The following is a 13,130-nucleotide window of genomic DNA, read 5'->3' as shown; positions in this document are numbered from 1 at the left end:
TGGTCTGGATCTAGATTTTGCTGATCTTTACCTAGCTTGTTGAGGATTGGTGTAATAGAACACATTATTTATAGTTGGTACAATGTACATTGATTTAATTATTAACAATGTGCTTTCTGTTATTTAAATTAAAGGCTGTTTACTTTACCTAGTCTATTATTGACTGTAATTTATTGTAATGTATTGACTACTACTGTATGTACATACATCCAAGAAAAAAATCCAATGCTGTAATGTATTTATAAGACAGTGTTTTATGTTGCATTCAGTATGTATGGCTCTTTATCTTTGTATATAGATATAAAATTGATTCACGTATTTCTAACTATACCGAAAATATTTCCAAAAGCTTTGCTACTTTGTTCCACAATTGAAGCTGTTCTCAAATAGTTGTATCTAACCCAGTGTTTCCAGCCAGCTATTTTTGATAGCAGCTAATTGTTTACTTTAAAAATGGCCAATTCCTTATATTGTATTTAAAATATGCACCTGGACTGTTCCAAGAAAACACTGAATTTATTTTACCAAATTTATTTGTCTCACATTTTATTAGTAATATGTGCCATTTGAAAAAAATTATCTTTATTTGTCATTTGAGTTGACCAGATTATGTGGAAAAACGTAATAGCAATACAGTATATGACAGGAGCAGAGAACTTCATCATACAAACTGTAACTTAATTAAAGGTTGTCTGCAGTCACAGTTTTTAAGGGCGAAATACCTAGTGATTAATGTAGGTAACAAGGAAGTCACAATATATTAGGTGTTAGTACTTTTATAAGACACTACTGTGTGTGTTTATGTATATTTATATGAGGTAAATAGTTTTTTGTATTTTATGAGTGTTTTAAATAAATTGTTTTCAATGCAAAATATTTTGAACATGTTAAATGAATTGTAAGTATAAGTATCTATCATGAAGCACGAAATACCAGAATTATCTGAACCCATTCTCATGTTTGCTTAATGAGCTATGATGAATTAATAACATTTCTAATTGCTTCAGTGTTGCTTCAGTAACCACAATAATTTTAATCAAATTGTAATTCACAAAAAATGACTTTCACTCCACTATCACACAAATGACAAATGTTTGTGTGTGCTTGTGTAATTACATTATATACATCCACTACTTGGTATGTTGTTTGCATATGGCTACTTTACTGGTATAAACAGGTTTAAGAAATTAATTAATACATTGTGATCTTAATTGGTGAAATGTGGTAGGTTTAAGTGGAATTTGTGGTTACAACAAGAATCCTAGGTAGTCTATAGAGTTCGTCCCAATCCCCAGTAGTTTCTGCAGGTTATAGTTGCATAATGCTGCAATAAGTTTTAGTTAATTTATAGACACAGTGATGACAAAAACTCTTCAGACATATATATTATGATACCTTTTCCCATGCTTGAGATGCTTCTTCTTCCCCTGAAAGTAGGTAAAGCTGCAGCCCGAAAAGAGATCATCAGAAATAAGATCCGAGCAATAGGCAAGATGGCCCGGGTATTCTCTGTGCTCAGGTATGACAGTTCTTTTGCCATTTAACATTGCTGTTGCTACAGTGAATAATAATCCAGTCTTCACTAAACAAATAAGTAGCTGTTCAGTATAATTGTTCAACTAAAATTGATAAATTAATGTTCTTATATCATTGAAAATATTTGGTATCTACCATTCAATAAACGTGATCAGCATTTTAGTAATGTAATTTCTGTTTAATTGCTTGTGGACAAATCTGACATACCTCCCACCTCTGTGTATGTCCCAATATAAGTGATGCACAAAAAAAATCCTCTTTAAGCTCTGATGGTTAATTTTAATAAAATCAACAGAAGGTAACTCTCAAGATATTTGGGTTGTTCAGTTTTGTTGTACACAGGCAGAGTTTGGTGTTTCTATAAAGCAAAACTTAATTAAATCTGATTGATACTGGACTGGTCTTTTCACTTTAGCTAAGTGTCTAACTCTCAAAGTTATACATTTTAAAACTGTTGTCAGCTATCCTGATACACATTAAAATAATTTAATAAGGCAGATATTTTTTAAATGATCCATTACATCAGCGCAGATAGTGAGAGCACATGCACTCTGTGATATTTTTTTTTTGTTTTCACATTAACTGTCCTGGGGTGAGATTCCCAAAAACGATTAATCTTAGAGACTAATGAGCAACTTTACAATGTACGTACATAACGTACGAGCTACTTTTTCGTGGGTTTCCCAAAACCCCTCTTAATCAGTCATTTAACGAGCGAGTATAAAGTACTTCTTTGTTAACCCCTCCCCTGAAGTCGCTTAGCAAAAAGCATCACAATTCGATTGAAAAACAATCGATTGACAATACTTATTTTGGTCCTTCAGTGGGATGAAATAAAGTTGTGAAAAGGAATATGAAGCAAACATGACATCAAAATTTAAGAACAATTTAAGCGAAAGCATATAGATAGGCTCAAAATGGGACCCTTATTGTTTCTAAGAGAAAAGAAAAGAAATGACCGTTAAAGAAACCAAATTTAACTGTGTAGACAGTGTATGCGTCCTGTACGACGTCTTTGATTTAAAGCCATATTTTTTGGCCCGCTGCCTTTGTTAAGAATCACAGTGTTTCATGAGAAAAAAATGTTGTTATTTTTTAACATAAAACAGTATTCGAATTTTAAATATTGTATCGACCGCGGGTTTCGGTACGGAATGGAGCAGGCGTGGGACTCAGGGAATGGGGCTGAACAACACATTTATTAACTCGAATCGGGAAAGGTACACACACAGGGACAGGGGTTACAGTGCTGCACCTACACTAACACACACACACACACACACACACACACACACACACACACACACACACACACACACAAAGGGAAGAGACTGTATCTCAGCCTCCGTCCCACTATGTACAGTCCGGTAGTCCCCAGGTGCTGTTCTCAGCCCGCCCTGCGTGGCGCTACATTGTAATACATGTTACATGTTTCACGTTCTTTATGGAATTTAAATACAATTTAAACCCCACCCCAAAAGTTCTAAAAGCGGGAGTATTATTAAAATATTTGACTTATGAATATGAAATTTACCCAAGATGACTAATAAATTAATTACTGTATAAATAAATGTTATTTTTTCAAATTTCCTCTTACATAGTACAACAAAATATTAAAATCCTTAATATAAAATCTTAGTATTCTATATTTCCAGAGAATTCCCATGACTTTAATTTAATGTGCTCTGTCTGGCGATCTCTGTCGCTAAGGTTGGCGCAAGAGGTAGCCAGTTTAAGAGGCACTTAGTGATTAACGAGTGGGTCTGGGAGCACGTAGATTACAAAGGATGCTACTTTAGTTACGATGGGTTTTGGGAAACACTCGTAAATTAACGATCGAACTTAAGATCGAGTTTACGATGTTCTTAGCGTTACGATGCTTTCGGGAAACTCACCCCTGATCAGGAAATATGTGCTGATGCAAGCATAACTTAGGGTCACTTCCGTGGCCTAAAAGCTGGATGAATAGTATTTCAAATCTGTTAAAATGTGCATGGTGTAATTCTTCTTATCTTGTAATTGCTACTTATTTCTTGGTACACGTAGGGAGGAAAGTGAGAGTGTGCTGACACTGAAAGGGTTAACTCCGACTGGGATGCTGCCAAGCGGGGTTCTGGCGGGAGGACGGCAGACTCTGCAGAGCGGTAATGATGATGCTTCCTTGCAGCTTGCTGTTCCTCAGATGGACTGGGGCATGTCTCACTCTCTTGCTAGCAATACACATAATGCATGCTGGGAATTCCTTATGCTTTTCAGTACCTGTCTTAGTGGCTGAAGTCAGTGCAGTCTTTACATGTTTCTGGGGCTACTTCCAATGCATGCCACACCAGGGTATACAAGAAAATCAAACATATTATTTAATCAAGTTGCAATAATGGCTAATGCCCTTTTCCCCACCCAGTTCCAGGTTTCTTCACGTAGAACATAAAATGTGCAAAGAATATTATGCAAATTATACAAATATGTAGTTTTGTGTTTTGACGTACTGTGTTGCCTCTTATAGTGTTATCATTCTGTGGCTTAACAAAGGTATGATAGAAAGCAGAAAAATACATACAGTATGTAAATGTATGTATTTATATGTTCTATCTCTGTACATATGGATAAAGTGAGCAGCCTGACTTGTATACCCTGGTACATCTATGCCAAAGTTTGTGCCCTCTGTCATGTATGTGTAATGTGGTATGTATTTTTTAAACAGCCTTCCCTAAAATGTCTCTGTAACCCAAAGTTTCCTTTTTCCTTGCCTATGTGGTAGCCATTTATAGATTTGATTTTCGGGGTTAAATTATTTGTGTGTACAATCCTTGTGAGGAGCACTATCCCAAAAAACGTAGTCTGTTTCCAGTGTTATAGCTTGGCTTAAAATATTATCCATTTCTAAAACAAAAGCATTTAAAATTGAATATAATATATAGTACACATTGCAGATCAACAGTTTAGATTTAACATAATATACTACAGTGGTGCTAGAACGTTTGTGAACCCTTTTGAATTGTTTCATAAAATGTGACCAGATCTTCATCTAAATCATAAAAATAAAGAGAACCCAATAAAACAAATAACACGCAAAAGGATATACTTTTTCATTTATTCATTGATCGAAATGATCCATCATTAAATGTCTTTGTCGGAAAAAGTATGTGAACCTATGCTTTCAGTAACTGGTGTGACCCTCTTGAGCAGCAATGACTTCAACCAAACGTTTAAGGTGACTGTTGATCAGTCCCGCACATCGGCTTGGAAGAATTTTGGCCAAATCCTCCTTACAGAACTGCTTCAACTCAGTGACGTTGGTGGACTTTCTTGCATGAACTCCCCCCTTCAGGTCCGGCCACAACATTTCTATTTGATTAAGGTCTGGACTTTTGACATTCCAAAACGCAAAATTTCTTTGCTTCAACCATTGTTTGGTAGACTGACTTGTGTGTTTAGGGTCGTTGTCTTGCTGCAAGACTCACCTTCTGTTGAGCTCCAGTTCACGGACGGATACACTGACATTCTCCGGTAGAATTTGCTGGTACAATCCAGAATTCATAGTTCCGTCAATGATTGCAAGCCATCCAGGTCCCGTGGCAGCAAAACAGCCCCAAACCATGATACTGCCACCATCGTGTTTCACGGATGGGACGAGGTTCATGTTGGAATGCATGTTTGGTTTTTGCTAAACATAACGTTTCTCATTTAAGCCAAAAAGTTCTATTTTCGACTCATCCGTCCACAGAACATTCTTCCAGTAGTCTTCTGGCTCATCCAGGTGGTCTTTAGCAAACTTTAAACGGGCACCGATGTTCTTCTTGGAGAGTAGCTGTCCTCCCATGCTCCAAGTGTCCAGGGGTAAAGGGGTGTAACATTTAAGATAATTTTTGGAAGCAGGTGGGTTCTGGTGAGGGACTAGGAAGCATGATAACAAGGGTCAGTGCAAAAGTGATGATTTTAAGTTGAATAAGTGACTGGTTTATAATTGGACACAATAACACACAGGGTAAGGGAACTAGAGTGGTGCCAAAGAAAAGAAAATAACAAACAAAATGGAGCTGGCTAAGAAAGTGAGGGAAAGCTAACCTGACTACAAAAGAAAACCCGAAACACACAGTCCTCGGCATCTTCAACACCCTAGCTAACCTCCACTGACTACCCAAAACCATACAAGACAAACGGCACTCACCTGTACTAAACTAGTGTGACTAATACAAGAATCAACTGTGTGTGCAAAATGTCTATACACAAAAGTTCACACAAATACACAAGTGAACTACAAATACAAACGAGAATAGACAAGTAACAGGGTACAAAAGAACACAGAGGTTGATACAATAACAAGTTTGGGCAAGGTAATAGCAAAATAAGGATAACACAAACACGAAAGTACAAAAAGATTAACAGAAACCAACAAAACAACAAAGCCAAAGCTATATGAAAACACGCACACCAACAAACCAGCAAACCAACAAACCAACAAAGCCAAAGCAAAACCAAAAGCGAAGTGCTGCGAGCAGGACTGAAGTCAAACTAAAGGCCCTTTCCTTCTGAAAGCCTCCATGTTTTATACTGAATAAGATGAGTTGTGATTGGTCAAGAAGCTCATTGAAGTTGATGTCGTATGGAAACAGTGGTGTAATGGTGGATCAATGGGGAAGGGAGAACAATCAAAGTCAGAAGTGTGGAACATAACAAAAATACACATAGACCACACACTGGGACGTAACATGGACTCATGAACACTGACATTAGCCAGTGCAAGAGAGGCCTGTAGGTCCTTAGACGTTACCCTGGGGTTCTTTGTGATCTCCCGGAATATTATACGCCTTGCTCTTGGAGTGATTTTTGTTGGACAACCACTCCTGGGGAGAGTAACAGTGGTGTTATATTTTCTCCATTTGTACACTGTCTGCCTGACAGTGGATTGGTGAAGCCCAAAGTCTTTAGAAATCATTTTGTAGCCTTTTCGAGCCTGATGAGCACCGACAACACTTTTTCTGAGGACCTCAGAAATCTCCTTTGATGGAGGCATGGCATGCGTTCACAAACCTATGTGGTGAAGACCAGACTTTGGTAGTGAAGACTCGGGTTTAAGTTTTTAAATAAGGCTGGGCCACTCAAACCCACACCTGATTGTCATCCCATTGATCGACACTCCTGACTCTAATTATCCCCTTAACTGAACTGATAATCCTAGAGGTTCACATACTTTTTCCAACAAAGATCATTTTGATCAATAAATGAATGAAAACGTATATCATTTTGCACGTTATTTGTTTTATTGGGTTCTCTTTATCTATTTTAATGACTTAGATGAAGATCTGATCACATTTTAGGTCACACATATGCAGAAATTCACAAACTTTCTAGCACCGCTGTATATAGAAGATCTAGAGGTGCTGAATATATTTTCCTCACTCAAACACTTCATAGTTTACACTTTTGAACAGATAGTTCTGTCTTCGTTAAAAATGGTTTTAATGGAAAATCCATTACACAGTACCATCATGTTCAAAAGATAAAACTAGTGGTGAGGACATGGTTTGTGTTTGCATGAGGAAAAATCTATTAAAATGTTCCTAACCTCTAGTCCTTCTGTATATTATTTGTTACTTCCAGACTTATGATCTGTGGTATGTATATACATATACAGTATATTTACATTTGTGTGTGGTTGTTTGGATGTTTGCGTGCGAGTGTTAAAAATGTAATTGAGTTAAAATAACAAATGTTTATTTGTGTGTGCATATATTTTTGCATGAAAATGAAATAAATACATAATAAAATTAAACTTAAGCATTTGTATTTTTAATCTGAATTAATATAAAAATAGTTTATTTAAAAAATAATCTACAATTAACCATTTATGTTCAAACAATGTAAATTAGTATGGAAGTAAACATTATACATTCATATCTACATTTAGTTGAGATTATAACCTTTATTTTTGTTTCAAATTGTGCTGAATAAATATTTGAATGATTGCTAGGGACAAAAATGCTGTAAATTTCCAGGCAGTCAAAGTATACATTAAGTCCTCCATTTCCACTATGTTGGTTAAAATAGAAAAACAAAATATCCATTTGCCTGTGTGTCATTGGATGGCATAAAAAAAGATCTCCAACATTCTTATGCAGCAACCAGTTGCAAAGGTAGATGTGGTTATCATTTTTATTATATTTTATATTAAAATAAAAAGCTGCATATGCTGTTCAGCCAATGTGGGATAGTGTTTGTGATTGACGAGATTGACCTTTCTTTCTTTTTTTCTATATGCGATATTACACTGTGCATCTCTCTCATTCATCTTTGCATGCATCTGCTCACAGCCACGGTTGAGGCAATAGAGGCTGATGAAGGTATGCTGCAGTGTCTGTCTGTGGCCTAGATCTGTGGTGGTGGGCAGCGGGTGGTCTTTTCTATTTTTGTGGGTTGTGTGTGAATTTACACCACCAGTGATCTGTCACTTCCCAATTGATTAGCACTACTACAGCAGAATATGATGGGTAATTTTTCTATTCTGGTATACAAAGAGCAATACTATACACTTCTTTCTGCCTTTGTAAAATGAAAAACAATTAAATGAATCTTTTGGTTGGAATAGTGTGTTGTCAGAGCTGTCCAGTATAAGAGCTTTTTATAATCAAATGTGTATTTACTTGATTCTTTAAGTAAATAATAAAGGATCAGTGCTTAAATGATTCCTTAATACGACTAGAATACTGGAATGATCTATATATCCATATATTGAGCTTGAAATCTGTATGTCAATCTAACATACAGTAAGATCAGATGGGAAGAGAGAAATCAAAATAGCTGTTTATTTCTTAAATTAAAATAAACTTGCAATTCCCTGATTTTTCCATTTTGCAATTTAAAAGTATCCCATATGGTCCAAAATCAATATTTAGAAGTATGAGCATTTCTACAGGAAGTCTTTCTCAAATTGACTGGCATGATTTACATTGAGTATTATATTGAAACTTTCAGCGATTATTGGGGGCAAATGACCTTTAAGAAAGGAGCGAATGCAATATATTTTGAAATGTACATCTGTTTCCTAGAAGTAAGGCTTCAAATAGGGAATTATGTAAAAATTATTTTTCCAAGTTAAGTTCAAGAATTGTTTTTCATTTTACAAAATAAATACAACTGAATTGGAGAGCTATACACTAATTCAAAAGTTCATTTAATCCGACCATCTCTGCTTGCATCTAGTGATGTCAACAACAGTTTGATGACTTGAGATTTTTCCTTATCTGCCCCATTCTTTGCATGTGTTATCCAAATGCTTCACTTTGTTTTATGCTGTTTGATACTCCTGCATGTGAGCAGTTTTTCAGAAGTTTCATGTAAAATCATTTAAAATGATTTATTTTTGTATTCTGTAATGTAATATCTTCTCGACTCTCTTCCTGATCTGTTAGTTAAGGAAATAACTGTTTTTTTCTTTCTCACCTTAAGTTGCACTGTAAAGATCTCGTAAAACATGCTAAATGTTTTCTCTATATTGGTGAAACCAATCTAATGTGTAGTGTAATAAAGTGTCACAGAGTTATTTTATAAGTACAGTAGGAATGGTATGCATCTGTGAACATGAAGATTTAAAAAAAACATATTTACAGTACAAAAATCTTACATAATATGTGTTGGGGGCTGCCACTTCACAAAAAGACATGAACTACATTTCCATTAGGCACATGTCCTAGTTACAGTATATGGGATGTATCCTGCTTTTGTTAGGAATAGAATTCACTCAGCTCCATTTGTAGTTGTCTCCAAACTCCGAGTACCCTTTAACAAAGAAAAGGTTAAAAGACTTATTATATATATATATAAAAGACTTGTTTTGAATGCTTAGTTTTGGTATTATTGTGAACTTTTTTATTTTGCGTTCTGGTATTAATATGTTTGGAAGAATAAACCAACATGCAGCTTAGTGACAGTTTATCCTTTAATTTAGAAAAGTCTTTTGGTATTTCAAAAAACATTTGCTGTTGATGATGTTTTTTACTCGCTGTAAGACACAAAATGTGCTTGTTTCAGGATGAAATAACTTGTATTTGTGAATGGCCTTGTAGAAAGTTTTTCCTAATTGCTAAGTGAAAGGGTCCCCTGAGAATACAAATAACTTTGATGTATTCCAAGTATGATAGGCATAAAAACAACATAAATTGTCGTATGTAAAAATGTGTATATTTATTCCTTTTGCTACTGCTTGTTCCTGCACACTCAGACACAGGTCTTGGTTAGGGCAAGTACACACAAAGGCTGATAGTGATGAATGTTGGAAGGTATTTTTTGTGTAGAGCATAACTTATAGATCAACATTTCTTTTAATCTCCTGGAGATCTGTTACAGGTTTGTGTCTTTGTCTGCATCATTACAATGGCTATGAACCCAGTACTACATGTGTATGTATATACAATATACAGTATGTAGGCTATACAGTAGTTAAACCTTTTTACAGAAGACTACACTTTTGTGATGTGTAATATGTTGTATGCATTTTGTGTGCATAATACGCATCATAAATATTTTTGTAGTTCAGGTGGGTAGCTGTGTCAGCATGCGTAGGCTGCAAAGGAACAAGTAATAGGTTTATTCCATGCTGAAAAAAAGAAGAGAGAAAAAACCCAACGTTTTGGCCGTGGAGCCTTCTTCCACACCTGAAGAAGGCTCAACGGCCGAAACGTTGTGTTTTTTCTCTCTTCTTTTTTTCAGCATGGAATAAACCTATTACTTGTTCCTTTGCATTAATATTATTGGTAACATGGTGCTGTAGTTGGTCATAGTTTCAGTATACATGTATGTCCCTGAGGGCAAAATTGCCATCAACATACTCAAACTTTAAAGTCAGGTAATGTACCTATGGAAATGCAGTATGTTTATAACCAAGCTGCCCCTAAAATACACAGCCATTGAAATAATGCAAATATTTTCTTTAAGTAAAATTTCTGTTGACACTGCCCTTTTTCTGAGTGCTTACAATAAGATAACCTTAAGCTTACTTTTTTTTTAATCAGTTCTTGGACAGGTTGACTTGCATACTGAGTTTTGTCATTCTCTACCCCAGTCTCCTCCTCCTACTGCCTTTCCATCACTCACTCATCCGATTTGCATTTTGTTAAGCGATCCGAGGATTTTCGCCGCAACATAAAATCTGCAGTTTTGAAGAGGCGAAAGGCTTAGACAGGATCAACGAGAGAATGCCCCCTCGGAGAGATGCCCTCCAGCAAGATGGTATTCATACAATAAGCCCTTCGAATGCCATTGAAAACAATGGGACTGACAACAATAATGTGCAGTGACTACACCGAGTCCTCTTTTGCACACTTCATGTCTGAATTTATATATTATTTAGGTATCTGCTTCTACAGAGCTTTAGCTCAAGAGACAAGGAATTAACAAGCATTGTTGACTGATATGTGTGACATGCAGAATATGTAATAAAGTTAAACCAACATTCAACTACAAAACCAGCCAGTGTAAGGAGAGGGGGGTGGATATTTGTGAGCATGATGGACTGTTTCAGAGGATCAGATGGGCAGTGGGTGAGTCTGGCTTTCATTGATGCAATCCTAACGGGCAAAAAGTGGGGTAGGTAATTTAACAAGATTTCAAATACAACCCTAGTTGCTAAGTGCTTAACCTTTATTTATTGTTGTTTTTCGTCTTTAAAAGGAAAATTGAAATGTGCAGATGGAATGATCTTTAAATCATTCTGAAGCTATAGACGTGTTTTAGATATTTATACAAAATGCCAAAAAAATCAAATTCAGCTGTTAAAATGTGCAACATGCTGACCTCAGGTGTATTCCTCCTAGGCACTAATTGTGTATTATAATTTTTTTTGAGTTGAAATATTTTCTAAAGGAATATTTATTACTTGAAAATGCAATTATGTATAAAGTGATAAATCCCCTTCTAATGTAAAAGATTATGACTATATTAGAAATATTAATATAAAGACCTCTTATTACAATATGTATGGCCTATTTCAGTTTAAAAAATAGTCCAGTGTTTTTGCATTACAAATTTGTGTTCATATCAAGTCTGTGAACCTTGACTGTAATTTGTGTATGCATGTTTTAATTTGCATAGACTTATGTACAGTAAACATAAGCCAATGGATAACCATGTAGAAATATCTATAGGCTTTGATGCTGTACAGTTTATTTACTATTAATATATTTAAACTGCTTAAAATGTTTATATTATTTGGGGTGATTTTTTCCTCAATTAACAGTTACAAAGTTGAAAAATGCCATTACATTTTCACAAAATCCAAACACTTATTATCCCTTCTGCAAATGTTTCTTTCCAGTGGAACCTAAGAATTTACTTTAAAAAATCCTTGACAGGTGAATGACTGGGCAATTACAGTAGTAGCAAAATGTTCTGAACTCTGTTGGATTTTCCCATTGTTTCTTTTGTTTTACATGTAAAATTGGATCTGTTATTCATCCCCTGGAAAATAATTTAAATCATTTTATATTCCTCCAGAACCATCTCTTATTTGCACTGATGCACAACATGTACATAGTGTCTAAAGCAAGCATGCATGTTATGTTCTCCTTGATTATTTTATAAAAAAAACAGTAGTACATAATAAATTATCTGTGTGACCAGCTGCTCTTAATCCAATTGTGTGGAATTCTTTCTTTGATTTTTTTCTGAGTATAATTGATATCTATTTTGTTAGTACATTGTTCTTGAATTGACAGGAGGAATATGTCCACTATCAGTTGAAACTCTTGTTTTAAACTGTAGCTTTAGTTCTGGTGAACAAAATCAAAACATATTCTGGTGATACATTTGGAAAACCTTTGTTTTACTTGTTTTTTTACAATGAAAGGCTAAATTTATATCATCTTCCCTTTAATAAAGAGATTTATACATATTCAAATGATTTGGACCTACCTCAAACATGCTGTTTGCCTCACGGTCTCAGCAAGGTGTGGTTAAACCATACGATTGTTAGTGAAATAACACTGTACATTTAATTCTAGACGGAAAATTAATTGTAAAATAGAATAATTACAATTTTCCAATTAACGAATATTTAAGCTGTCAAAGATATTTTGAAGTCAGCACGAGCCTTCTAATTTTGACTTGATATTTTAGCTTTTTTCCTTCCTTTACATTTTCATTGGTTTGGATCAGATCAAAATCCTTTACCATTTCCTTTTACTGTTGTTTATGTTGAAAGAGTATTAATTTGTACTGCAGTATATTAACTAAACTTCTGATTTTGTTCTATAAGTATTAACACACTTACAAAGTTTTATGAAAAATATTCAGGGTGTGAAGTGGATCGTGTCCCAAGTTTCACTTAAATTCTTAACAGAAGTTATAAAAACTAATGCAGAAGCAATGACCTGGAATACTACCCGTGCTTTAAGACTTACCCCTGTTTCTCGGCAGCTGTTTCACACCGTTTTCTCAAGTCTCCTCTTTTCTGTATCCTTTTTAAAATTCTGTCCTCACATACTGTAGGCTGTGGAACTCCCAGTTCATGCCCATAAACTCATTAGCTTGTCCTAGGGCCAGTTTCTACACTTACTAATAGACCAGTATTTTGTTGATCACTCACCCCAGCATCTCCAAAG

At 35.2% G+C, this 13,130-nt stretch overlaps 1 protein-coding gene across 9 annotated transcripts in view; it reads left to right on the top strand.

Annotated features, from left to right (window-relative positions):
• The window catches only part of LOC148661623 (serine/threonine-protein phosphatase 2B catalytic subunit beta isoform), a 37,551-nt gene extending 25,391 nt beyond the window's left edge, over positions 1-12,160 (top strand). For 2 of the 9 annotated variants that reach the window (XM_088635623.1, XM_088635622.1), the window contains 4 exons: positions 1,435-1,519; positions 3,583-3,680; positions 7,848-7,877; positions 10,651-12,160. In XM_088635623.1, coding sequence (XP_088491749.1) covers positions 1,435-1,519; positions 3,583-3,680; positions 7,848-7,877; positions 10,651-10,829 — 392 coding nt within the window. In that variant the 3' untranslated portion in view covers positions 10,830-12,160. Of the gene's footprint in view, positions 1-1,434; positions 1,520-3,582; positions 4,759-7,847; positions 7,878-10,594 lie in introns of those variants that run through there. The other 7 variants (XM_088635625.1, XM_088635626.1, XM_088635628.1 and 4 more) reach the window with 6 other exon arrangements.
• The last annotated feature ends 970 nt before the right edge of the window (positions 12,161-13,130 follow it).

Source organism: Lepisosteus platostomus, chromosome 6, assembly GCF_059453375.1.
Source record: "Lepisosteus platostomus isolate fLepPlt1 chromosome 6, fLepPlt1.hap1, whole genome shotgun sequence".
In the NCBI taxonomy this organism is placed as follows: Eukaryota; Metazoa; Chordata; class Actinopteri; order Semionotiformes; family Lepisosteidae; genus Lepisosteus; species Lepisosteus platostomus.
This window is presented reverse-complemented; position numbering and strand designations above follow the sequence as displayed.